The sequence below is a fragment of the Mus pahari genome, chromosome 17 (assembly GCF_900095145.1).
Source record: "Mus pahari chromosome 17, PAHARI_EIJ_v1.1, whole genome shotgun sequence".
NCBI classification, from domain to species: domain Eukaryota; kingdom Metazoa; phylum Chordata; class Mammalia; order Rodentia; family Muridae; genus Mus; species Mus pahari.
Window position 1 is genome coordinate 63432952 of NC_034606.1, and position 12271 is coordinate 63445222.

A 12271-nucleotide genomic window follows, 5' to 3' on the forward strand; every position below is an offset into this window, starting at 1 on the left:
AGGAAGAGCAATCATAACAGAAAACATCTGAGGCAGAATACAGGATGGTAAAATACGTCTGTCTGTCTGTCTCTCTCTCTCTATTACACACACACACACACACACACACACACACACACACACTCCCTCCTGGAACCTCACCTGCTGTTCATGTCCATGGAAGAAGGTGTGGCTGGCGGAAGTGGCCGGGAGAGTCGATCATCACTGGAGAAGGCCCCTGGGCCCAGGATGGGACCGCCTAGCTTGCTTGCAGGTAACCCCACAATGCTGCTCCTATCCTAGAAGACAGAAGCAGATGAAGGTGTAGCCACCTTCAGGATGCTGGCCCCACCACCCCTTGCCAATCTACCTACCTGAGACCCAGTGAAAGGGGTCTGGCCTCTGCTCAGCTGTTCAAAGGCAGGGCTGCTGGGTTCAGCACCCCAGTTGCCTGGAGGCCCCACTGCACCTGCAGCTGCAGCTGCTGTTTCCTTCTCCTGCCGCAGGGTGTTCCGCTGGATCTGCTGTCGAATCAGCAGTTCCCGTAGTCGCTGGCGCTATCCGGGAAAACAGACAAGTCAGTCCATGCCACTCCAATCACAGGGCTGGTGGAGAGGGTTTAAGCACGGTGGGCCCAGCTGTGGGATATCCATTCACCTGCCGCTGCTTCTCCAGCTCGGTCTGGCTGAGGCCAGCTATGCCTGCATCCTGGGTACTTGAGAGTTCAGGTGTTGCCAAAGAGCTACTACTCATGGTAGCTCCTGGGTCTTCTCTCTTTTCCACTGGAGAGGTGATGCCTACCCTTTGTGAGGCTCCATGCGTCAAGTAGGGGAGGGATCCGTCAGGTGTGGGAGGTGGCAGAACGGATGCGGGGCGTAGTGGGGACAGCCCATAGCCCTCCCCTGTGGGCCCACTATTGGGCCCCAGGGGGCTGCCTGATGGGTGAAAGTTCCCCGTGGCTACTGCGTAGTTTGTGCTTTGAGGCTTGCCCAAGGTGGGGCCAGGCCCAAAATGGCTGTTGATCCCATGGGGTGAAGGGAGACCAGGCTGAGGGACAGGGGGTTTTAGGGAAGGCTCCCCTACCCCCTGTGGGAAAGTGAACCGCATGGGAGATGGGGTGCCCACAAATGTGCCTGTCCCGGGAGAACGGGCAAAATTAGTGGGCTGCCCACTTGGGACCTTGGCATGGAGCTCACCTGCTGGGCCAGAAGGCAGGGCTGCTGGGAAGCCCCCAGCTCCCAGCGGAGTGTGGGCTAGGGGCCCAGCCTTAAAGGCAACTTCAGGGGGCTGGGGCCGGGGTGGCTTATGTAATGGGGCAAAGGGATCACGGGACTGAGGTCGTGAGGGTGGACGCGAATAAGGGTCAGGGGACTGGAAGCGAGGGGTTACAGGGGACGGGCAGAAAGCCTCAGCCGACAGAGGACGTGGGGTCAGTGGGGACTGGGAACTGGACTGGGACTGAGGACTAGCGGGCACTCTGGAGAAAGGGTCAGAGGGCAGTGATCGGGGAGGCGGGGCACAGCAGCTCTCAGGGGGTGGTGGTTGGGGCCGAGGAGTCAATGGAGGCTGGGCATAGGGGTCGGGGTATGGGCCAGAACGAAAGACATCCGGGTGGCTGGGAGGAGAAGGGGCCAAAGCCTGGGCAGGGGGTGGCTCCTGGGCTCGCAAGCCCAGGCCCGGGCTCTGGGGCTCTACCTGAGATGCCCGAGGGGTTAGGGGGGCTTTGAAGACATCAGGTGCCTTTAACTCCAGACCGCCCAGGTGGGGGCCTGAAGAGGGTGAGTCAACACAGCCCAGGTTTGGGGGACCATAGCCAGGAGAGGATGCCCCAAGCTCTTCCTTCTTCACTTCTAGGGACTTCCGGGACTCCCCGAAAGGTGGGGGTGAGAGCAGAGGCTCGGAAACCTTGCCTCCTGCTACCCCTGGGCTCTCAGGCACAGCCAGGTTGTCCAGTGAGGGGCAGCGAGGTTTGAGGAAGGGGTCAGGCGTGGAAGGCTGGTGTCTGGGGGTACCCGGTGGGGTAGTATGAAATTCTCCTGGCTGGCCAGTCCCAGGTCGAGTTGTGGTACCCAGCATTGGGGGCTGGACAGGGGCTCCAGTGGGGCTTGGGTAAGGAGGATAAGTGGGTGGTGCCGCAGAGAAGCGGGGCTCCGGGGCGTAGGCAGGGGCCAGTCCAAAGGGGTCCTGCGAAGGCACTTGGGCGGGCACCTGGGGCGGGAGCTTGAGGAAGAGCTCACCAGGTGAGTCAGGGCCGGGTACCGTGCCCGCTGGCGGCTTCAGGAACCCGTCCGCAGAGGTAGACAAGCCAGCAGGGGTGGTGGGGCTGCCAAGGAAAATGGTGGGGGCCGCAGCAGGGGGCGGACTGCCCAGTGCCCCTGGCTGGGAGGGAATGCGGAGATGGAGGGCCGGTCGATCAGTCTTACGGGCTATGTCGCCCATCTTGGCTTGCTTGCTGATCTGGCTCTCAGCCTGCTACAGAGAGAGCAAGTGGAGCAGTCAGGCTGCTGACTGAAGAGACGACCCGAGTCCCCAGTCCTAGGAAGGCCGCCCACTCACCTTCTGCACCTTACTGATGCGGTGAGCAGCCCGGTTATCTTTGGCCTTTTGCTGAGGGACACAGGACAGGACACAGGGCTTCGCACTCTGCCTCAAGCCCAGCTCCCGTCCCCTATCAAACTGCCTCCCCAGAGCTCAGTCTCTCCTCGCCCAGCTGCTCGGGGGATGACAGGAGAACAAGGACCTGAGGTAAGCCACTAAAACGCTTCTACGCCAGGCCTGAAGCTCTCCCGTGCTCTTACCAGGTAGGGGGCTTTGTCAGCGGCTGGAACCTTTCTCCAGAGCTTCATGATTTGTTTACAACGGCTAGACCAGTCTGGGGAGCAGAAAGGTCAGGTCAGAGGGGCCCCCTCCACCTGTCAGGCTGTTTCCCTTGCCCTCACCCAGAAATACCTGGGTAATCTTGCTTGAGATTAGGAAAGTTAATGTTGGCATAGAGAACAGGTGAGATAGTGGAGAGCTGACCCAGCTCCTCGTCTTTTTCCCAACGCTGCAAACTCCGCTGGTTATAGGACAGCCCGTCGCCCTCGCCCTCTGTGGTAGGCGTGGTGGGGGTGGAGGGGGTGGTGCCCCCTGAGCCTGTCCAAGGGCTGTCTGGCTCACCGGGTTCTGGGCTAAAGAAGCCCCCGCGCTCCCTGGGGCGCAGGGGCAGAGAGTCACATAGGGCAGGGATTTCTAGGCTCACCCCAGACAAACTGTACAGAAAACCCCACTTAAGGAAGGCAGGGCAAACAAGAGCGTTGTCTCCTCAGTGGTTCAAAGATAAAAGGAGGCAAGGCAGGCACCCACATGGAGGGAGAGGACAACAGGGACCACCAAGACAGTTAAGCACAGACACCAACCTAGAATCCAAGAAGGGGGACTGGCAGAGGCCTGGGTAGGAGTCCATCGGGCTATTGGAGGGGAGACTGCCCAAAGCGAGTCCGCCTACAAGAGCAACAGGATCAGAGAAAAGGAAGCCGCTGACCTCCTCAGCTAGCAAGGCTAGCTACGGCAGACTTGGAGCCACCCCTGTCATAAGTACCTTGGAGAAAGGGCCTCTGCAGTGGTGTTCGGCTACCTTCTAGGCCAGGAGTTCCACAACCCAAATGCTGTTCTCGTTCTGAGCCCAGGACATCCTTAAAGAGCTGCTGCAGGTCCTTGGACTCTATTTTGGGTAGTTCTGTGGGAGAATGACAAGGTACACACACTGTTGAGCTGAGTAAGAGGGGCTCGCGCAACCCCACAGATCTACCCCAGACAGGGCCTTCCTCCCTCCCCACGCAGGGCCCTCCCCCCAGCACACCGTGCGGGCCTCACCTTCGGTGGGGATTCTATCCAGGTCAGAGCTAAGCGCCCCTTCACCTGGAGTGCCCGGCTTCTCGGGGTCACTGGGCACTGGGGATGCCTTTACACCCCCACCCTCAAGCCCTAGAACACCAGAAGAAAGCTACCATCAGTGATATGGAAGCACACACCACTCAGACCAACACGAACCAACAAGAGACACAGAACAGTGCCCAGGCTCCAACTCTGGCAGTGCTCAGGGGCAGAGCCAACTGATAACAAGCAAAACCGAGATGGGGCTCAGTCCCCCCGCAGCCCTCACCTGGTATATCAGCCGTGCCCTCAGGCCCATGGGACTCCTCATCTGCAACATCGGGACCATCATCTCCTGTGAGCAACAGCCCCACTCCAGTCAGAGACTGGTGACGCCCGGCGCCCAGAACGGAGCCCTCGGCCCACCCCATCCCCACCTCCAGACATCTTTGCCCACTACGAGGCAGAAGGTAGGCTGGACACCCCAGAGTACTTCATCTTTATAAACTAACCTTTGTGCAAGGCTGTCATAAGCTCCTTCCTATCTGAACCGCCATCACCCCGGGGTTTTGAGGCTCCCAGTCCGAAGCCTGGCCGGCCCACCCCAACTGCAAACAGGGCCTTCCGACTCAGGTCCAGCAGGTCCTTTCCAAAGAAGGCTTCCTGCAGGAAGAGTCGAGAGGAATGACTTCTTGATGCCTGTGGACACAGCCCCTTCCCTGACCCCAGGGAGTCAGAAACCTGCCTGCAGGTAGGCAGGGAACATGTCCTCCAGCTTGCTCTTTTTGCGCGCTCGTCGCTGTTGCTTCTTCTTCTCATCCCCGTCAGCAAGGCCCTGTTCCACAGAGCCCTCTGCAGGTAGGTCAGCGGGCATCACTACAGACAGGAGAGAGTAGGACTCAGGCTTTCTGGAGACACCGAGCTTCAACTCGGCTGGAAACTCTTCCTGCCCATGTCTTCATCCCCCAACCAACTGCTTCTCTCCACTGGCTTTCCCACAGCGAGTTCACACCCTGGCCTCTCTGGCACTGCCCCGTGCGCTGTGGCCCCACCTTCCTCCCAGGCCCCACGGGAGCCCTCACCCGTCTCACCCTCGTCGGGCTGTCCATCCCCACTCAACACCTCTGCCTGTGCAGCAGGCCCCCTTTTCACACGGGTGTGAGACTTCCGCTGTCGTACCATGAAACCCCCAATGCCTGTGAGAAAGCAGAATCAAGAATGAGAAGCCACCAGAACCTGTGCGCTGCCCCGCGCGGCCCCGCGGCCCCACGGCCCCACGCCAGGCCTCACCCGGCCGGTACGGTTTGCGCTTGCGCTTTTTGCTCTCCTCTGTCTCTTCTTTGCCAAGTTCTACATCAGGGCTGGCGGGGCCTTCTAGCTTAATTTCACATTCCATTTGCTCAACACCGCCTGCATGTAACAGAAGAAGACAGGCAGATCAGAGAAATGGGCCCTTTTATCCTTGTCACGCTGCAAGAGGGAACCCAGTAACCTGCCACAGTGCCGCTTGAGCAAGACGAAGTGCTAGCGGAGACCAGTAGTGGCTCTGTAGCCCCTACCCAACATCCCAACTCATATGGGCTGTTTCTCCCGCTATCTGCCTTTCTCTGAGATTCCCCAGCCCAACCTTCACCCTTGAGGAGATCGTCAGTGTCCAGGTCCCCATCCTTCTTGTCATCAGGGCCAAGGGCATCTGAGGGCTCAGAACCCTCCAGCCCTGCCTCGCCTGGGAGGCCTAGCCGTCCTCGCCGCTGGCGCCGCTTGTGCAGTGGTGACATGGTCAGGTTACGCAGCACCGCCATGCCAGTTTCTGTCAGCCACACACCCTCGAAGCGAAAGAACTGGGGCTCTGGACAACAGGGAAGAACATATGACCCCTGGACAGAGGCCCCAGGGAAACCAAAACTCCACATGTCAACCCATGTTCCCAACTGAGACACAAGCAGTGACAGACAAGTCCTGTCAGTTGCTAAGGGCTGAGACGGCAGGCCACTGAAGCTCCACCGGTGACTGAGGGATCCTGAGATGAGGTCTGTTGCAGAAGCCTGCTATGTCCAGAACCTACTAAGCACAGGTTCACCTAATGGGCTCTCTAGCTGCCAAGTGATAGGAAGAACTCTGCTTGCTGAAAGACAGCATTCCTGCTAAGAGTGGTGCCCACACTGTGGCAGAAAAGATGGCCTTGTCCCTTCTGTGAGAAGAAAGCCTTACTCTCTTGAATGAGATTCTTGTAATAAAGAAGCTGATTTGCCTGGTGCCATGAACCATGTCTGGGAATAAGAAAACCTTGGTTCTAATCATAACTTTGCCACTGACTTGGCCATTTATTACCCTGAATCTTTAAAGTTTATAGAGGTTGGAGCAGAGGAGATGGTCTATGGTCTTAGTTGGTTTGGGTATCAAAATGTCTGTGGCTTACCTGGCTCTTTTACCTTCACGGGTACCAGCTCTGGTGGGGCAACGGGTACTGTGGGAAGGAGGGCAAACCAAAGCGAGCTTAGGACACCATCCAAAGTGAGACACTCAGCATCATCGGCCTCCGCCAACCCGGTACTCACCCACAGGCTTCACCACATATGGCTGGCAGGAAATACAGTCAAAGCCCTCGTCAGCAGCCTGCTCCACCTCGTCCTCTGTAAAGAGGCTCTCGCAGCCGGCGTGCATCCACCTGGGGAGAGGAAGACGAGGGTGAGCACAGGCCAAGTCAGCTGACAGCAGCACCCGGAGCCGACCTGAGGAGAAGGATGCCCTCACCGTTCACAGTGGCGACACTGGATTAGCAGGTCTTCCTCCACATAGGGAGCATGACAGATAGGACAGGTCACCAGGCTGGCACATGGCCCGCAATGTGTGTAACTATTCTGCCATTCACAGTGGAAGCCAGGGGAGGCAGCCCCACACTGCATACATGACACACACCTAGTAGAAGCAGAAAGACCTTCAGCACCCAACCTAGGATCCCAGAGGCGGGCGCCCCCACTGAGAAGCAGCCCAGCAGGCTGGTCTCTCTAACTGCTAACTGTATCTGAGGCCATTCACCATCTCCTGTCGGAGCCCAGGCTGCTTCTCCTTACCACTTGCACTTCCAGCCACCCTTGGGCACAGTGAGCAGTGGGGGATCCAGACAGTATGTATGGTAGCTAATGTCACAGTCATCACAGAGCAGCAGGCGCGAAGGGTCGGAGGCCTGGCCACACACCTCACAAACGATGCACTCCACACAACGCCAGCCCTTCAGCAGCATCACCTTGGTGATCTGGTGGAGAAAAGGAGATGCCTCAGCTGTGTCTTAGGGAGGGATTCAAAGAGCTTATATGGCAGAAGGCAGACCTCTGAGCGGACGGGTTTGCACAGAGCACACTGACACCAAACAGCGCCTCTCCAGAGGCTTCCAGGAGCTGTGCTGAACAGAGATTCTCCAACCACAGCCCCACTGAGTGAACAACACATCTGTCATTACAGGCACCAAGCTGATGACAGAACAAGGTTCACTTCCCTCAACTTTCACCTTTTAGAACCTGTTAGTAAAACAAGCTAATAAATGTTACTAGTGCATTAATTAATAAATTGGTAGTTTTTAGAAAAACCCAAAGGACCGATTGATTATGCCTTAAGTTAAAGACATAAAGACAATGCTATCTATTTGTACATGTGGAGCTCCAGGTTCGATTCTCCGCTCTGGTTCCAGACCATACCATGGTTTTGTTTGAGACAGGGTCTCACTGTGGAGCCCTGGCTGACTGGGAGCTCACTGTGTAGACCAGGCTGACCTCAAACTCACAGAGCTCTGCCTGCCTCTGCCTGGACTAAAGGTCTGTGCCGTCCCTCCTGACCACAGAGCGTGTTTTCTACAGTCTGCATTTACACAACGGACTGAATTACACTGACAAGTATTGGCCTATGGAAAGAAACTACAATGTCTGCTATAAGTTCCAAAGCACCTTTCCCTGAGTTTGACAGGACTGACAACTGATCAATGACTTCCAAGAGCCACTTTAAGAAATCAACCATCGCTGGGCAGTGGTGGCGCACACCTTTAATCCCAGCACTTGGGAGGCAGATGCAGGTGGATTTCTCAGTTCGAGGTCAGCCTGGTCTACAGAGTGAGTTCCAGGACAGCCAGGGCTACACAGAGAAACCATCTTGGAAAAAAAAGAAAAAGAAAAAGAAAAAAAAAAAAAAAATCGAGTGTCAGGCTGTGAGATGGCTAAGCAGATAAAGGCCCCTGCCACCAAGCCTGATGACCTGAGTTTGATCCCTAGAATCCACGAGGTGGAAGGAGACAACTGACCCTACAAGCTGTCCTCTGACCTCAACAATTACGCCCTGACATACATGTTCCCCTTCCCCACCAGACAGATGTAGTAAAATAATAAAAATCAATAGTGTGGGGGAATAGGGTAGTGAAGAACTGACTCTACCCACCACCCACACACGCCCAGTGCTGCGCTCACCTTGCTGTTGACACAGTACGGGTGATAGCACTGAGAACACTGTGAACAGGCCAAGAGGTGGCCCTCAGCGCCCCGGCCAAAGCTGCCGCACACCACACACATGTCCTGCAGAGGAACAAAGACCCCAATGTGCAAGCATGCCTCTGCCTCTCTGTATCCTGTCTGTCTCTCCATCCCTATGTCTGTCTGTCTTGAGGTATGGGGTGAGAACAGTATATAGAGGGAGTCAAAGGTCTTCCTCTATTATATTCCACCCCCTTTTTTGAGACAGTCTCTCACTGAACACAAAGTTCACAATTCCAACTAAGCTGGTTGGCCACCAAGCTCCTGGAACCGGCCTGTCTCCTCCCCCAACACTGGTACAGGCGTGTATGGCCACAGTCAGCTTTTAAATAGGTCTCAGGGAATTAAACTCAGGTCCTCTTGCTTGTGGAGCAAGCATTCCTCCAAAGCCATCTACCCAGCCCTGCAAACATGTCTGTTGTCCCTGGTCCCAGGCAAAGACCAGGGAGTCAATTAGAAGCCGATGTATCCCACAGCATTAAGACAGTCACTAGGTCACCAGGGATCCCCTGCATCTCCCTCCCAATTCAGAGAAGCTGTGCCTCCCTAGGAAAACTTCTTGTTCCAATCTAGTAACTAGATATACAATCTAACATCAGTTTAAGAAGTTATAGGAAGACCAGCTAGGGTAGAGACTTGTCTAAAAAAGAAAGTAGGCTCAAGATTACCTGGGGGTGACTGTACTGGTCATACAGGCTCCCTGGGCTCCATTTCTGCCCTTTTCACCATGCAGCATTAACAACCCACCAGGACCACCTCATTAGCAGCTATCGAAACAAGCAAACTGGGCCCCTGATTCTCCCCATCCACCTTCTCAGCAAAGTAAGCTCATGATCAAGCACACGCACGCGCATGCACACGCACGCGCATGCACACACACACACACACATGCGTGCGTGCACACACACGAATGCGCGTGCACACACACACACACACACACACACGAATGCGCACGCACACAAACATGCACACACACAAACACACACACTGGGGGGAGGAGGGGGCCAGGAGCAAGAGTGCACTCAGTATGCCTCTCTCACTACTAAAGCTGGGCCGTCCTAACTCCATACAGTACCTGCATTAGAACAAATTTGTCTGTGTTAGAGAAGAGAACCACGGTATTTTGCATGGTGTCATCATCTTCCTCTTCCTCCTCCTTGCTAGGAGAACTATCAATATCAGCCACCTTAATAAGCAGAAAGTTGTAAAGATTGAGGAAGTAAAGTCTGCCTCAGCTAAGCCGCCCTTTCCCATGCGCAGAAGAGAGGTGTGCATGCCTGGTTAAGCTAAAGGCCTAAGAGGCAGACCACTCAGGTTCCCCTGCAGGGACCCAACGGCAGAGGTTTCAAGAATCCTCAGAGCCAAGTAGTCAGGCCAAACAATGGACTGACAGGATTCTAAGCGTGCTTAACTCTTAAGGAGTGTGTGAGGCATGCTTGGGGGTGCGAAGCCTGTCCTTACTACCAGTGTCTCAACGGAAGAAGTGGTCGACTTCAGTCGGGCCCGTCCTCTCCCTCGGCCTCCGTGCGCTGCTCCTCCACGAGGCCGGCGGCGTCCTGGGAAACTGCTGCTCCGACCCTAAGTCATAGAAAGGACCCATTACAGGGAGGACTGCGTGTGCTTGGCCCACAAGCTTGGAGGGAAAGATGACAAATAAAGCGTCTAACAGCTTTTTAAAAAATGACCCAGGTGTCCCACTCAGAGGACAAAAAGAAGTCAAGTTTCCAAGTATGATCAAGCACTAAGTGAGCAATGAGCAAACCAACCTGGCCTTCCACGGACAGCCACCATGGCCACCATGGGAGAAGAGCAAAAGAAAAGCCTTCATGGTGCCACGTTTTTGGTCCCAATTGTATTTCTGAGGCCATGAACCTGGGTAAATCATTTACCTCCTTTATGTATAGTAGGCAGCTAGGCAGCTAAAGGATCTATGCAGTCCAGGCTGCAGGAAGTGAAGTGCAAAGGTAGCACTGGGCTGTGACTCATGACAACATGAGCTTGGGCACATCCAGGGACACGAGAGCCTCTTACCTGTTTGATTCGGGACCGGGCGGGGGAGCTGCGCCGCCGCCCTTTGTCCCCCTCGGCTTTGCCTCCACTGGTTGCTGTCCCAGTGTCACACAACAGGGAGTCATCCGTCTCTGGCAGCGAGTCAGTGCAGAGGCGTAGGGAGCCCTCATCTCGGGCTGGACTAACATCCGTAGATACTCCCAGCTCCATGGACAAGGAGCCACCCCCCTCGGGGTCAGGGGAGCCCAGCAGAGGCTCTGAACCAGGAAAACTGGCACTGGCATCGCCCTGGCTCAGGTTAGAGATCTCATTGACGATGTCAGATTTGATGAGAGTGGGCGGCATGGGGGCCATTGGTGCACCAGGCTCCTCCTGCTCTTCACAGGGTGAGCCCTGCCCTGCCTGCTTGCATTCTGGGCCATAGACCTCCATAGGGGTCACAGGGATCAGCTCCTCGGGGTCCAGGAGCACAGGAGAACCTTTAAGTTCACCAGCCAAGCTGCCAGACATCTGTGCAGTCCGTGACTGGGATGGATCAGCATCAGTCCCATCTAGAGGGGCTGTGTCTTCTCCCAAGCCAGAGAAGTCATCCAGGACCGGGGCAGGGCTGGGGGCAGGGCAAGAAAGGTCCCCCAGAGGGGACGGCAGGGGACTGGTAGCCCTGGGTTCCAAGGCTGGGCACTCAGGTTCTGGACCTTTATCAGTCTCCATCTCGTGCAGCTCAGCTTCATCTGAGACGTCCACTACCTTCTGCACAGGACTCAGTGGGGAGGGAACAGAGAGCGGCAGAGCAGGAGGTGAGCTATGGGAAGGAGGAGGGGTCGGAGGAGGTAAGGAGTGCGGAAGGAGTGGAGAGCAGGGCACAGGGAGCCGCTCCATGAGGATCGGAGAGGCGGGTCCCAGAGGGGAGCCTGGAGATGGGGGGAGGATCATCGGGGGCACAGGCTCGGGGTCAGTGCAGTTGGCTTCCGGTGGAGGGCTGATAGGCGTCTCGAGGATGGGGGCAGCCAGCGGTGACTCAGGGTCACTGTCCCCTTTGGCACCAAAGGGGTACTCTAACTCCCCCAAAGGAGACAAGGCTGGAGGGGCTGCAGCTGGGATGATGGGTGAGAGTGGAGGAGGAAGAGGATCTGGAAAGAAGAGAAAAAGAAGCTCTCAGATTAGACATGCCATAAAGTGTTAAGACTGCCCCCAGAGGAACGGGACACTAATACCTCCTTACCTGGTGGCATCAGCTGAGGTGACAAGACTGGCTCCCCAGACAGGGACAAGGGCAGCTCCTCAGGAAGTGGGGACAGAGGTGGTTCCCCAGGCTCAGACAGAGCTGGCTCTCCAAGCATGGGGGATAAAGGTGGCTCCCCACTTGGGGAAAACAGGGACAGCTCCTTAGGTGCAGAGCTCTGGCTTGGTTCCTCAGGAGGCTCTTCAGACTGAGGAGGTCGATTTAGTTCCTCAGGCTGTGGGGACAGGCAGGGCTCCTCAGGCATGGGAGACAGGCAGGGCTCCTCAGGTTGGGGTGACAGGTGCAACTGCTTAGGCTGAGGGGACAGGTGTGGCTCCTCAGGCTGAGGGGACAGGTGTGGTTCCTGAGGCACAGGGGACAAGCGTAGCTCCTCAGGCTGAGAAGATGGACCTGGTTCTGCAAGCACAGGGGACAGGCATGGCTCCTCAGACTGTGGGGACAGCGGCAGCTTCTCAGACTGGGGACAGAGTCGGGGCTCCTCAGGCTGAGGAGACAAGTATGGTTCCTCGGGCTGAGGGCAGAGTCTCAGCTCCTCAGGCAGTGGCGAAAGCGGTGACTCCTCCATCGGCAAGGACATGAGTGAGTCCTCTGGTGGAGGTGAGGCAGGAGAGTCCTCGGGCGGTGGGGACAGTCGGGAGGCTTCAGGTGGAGGTGAGGCAGGAGAGTC

At 56.5% G+C, this 12271-nt stretch overlaps 1 protein-coding gene across 1 annotated transcript in view; it reads right to left on the bottom strand.

The window, feature by feature from the left end:
• The window catches only part of Kmt2d (lysine methyltransferase 2D), a 39549-nt gene that overhangs the window by 18405 nt on the left and 8873 nt on the right, over nucleotides 1-12271 (bottom strand). The window contains 24 exon segments of the mRNA XM_029547877.1: nucleotides 142-278; nucleotides 354-536; nucleotides 637-2451; nucleotides 2536-2586; nucleotides 2778-2851; nucleotides 2929-3170; nucleotides 3378-3462; nucleotides 3560-3697; nucleotides 3835-3945; nucleotides 4124-4189; nucleotides 4347-4497; nucleotides 4580-4710; nucleotides 4926-5030; nucleotides 5125-5244; nucleotides 5462-5683; nucleotides 6254-6301; nucleotides 6393-6502; nucleotides 6589-6753; nucleotides 6909-7090; nucleotides 8289-8393; nucleotides 9427-9537; nucleotides 9813-9929; nucleotides 10383-11491; nucleotides 11584-12265. Of these exon segments, the coding sequence (XP_029403737.1) occupies nucleotides 142-278; nucleotides 354-536; nucleotides 637-2451; nucleotides 2536-2586; nucleotides 2778-2851; nucleotides 2929-3170; nucleotides 3378-3462; nucleotides 3560-3697; nucleotides 3835-3945; nucleotides 4124-4189; nucleotides 4347-4497; nucleotides 4580-4710; nucleotides 4926-5030; nucleotides 5125-5244; nucleotides 5462-5683; nucleotides 6254-6301; nucleotides 6393-6502; nucleotides 6589-6753; nucleotides 6909-7090; nucleotides 8289-8393; nucleotides 9427-9537; nucleotides 9813-9929; nucleotides 10383-11491; nucleotides 11584-12265 (6260 nt within the window).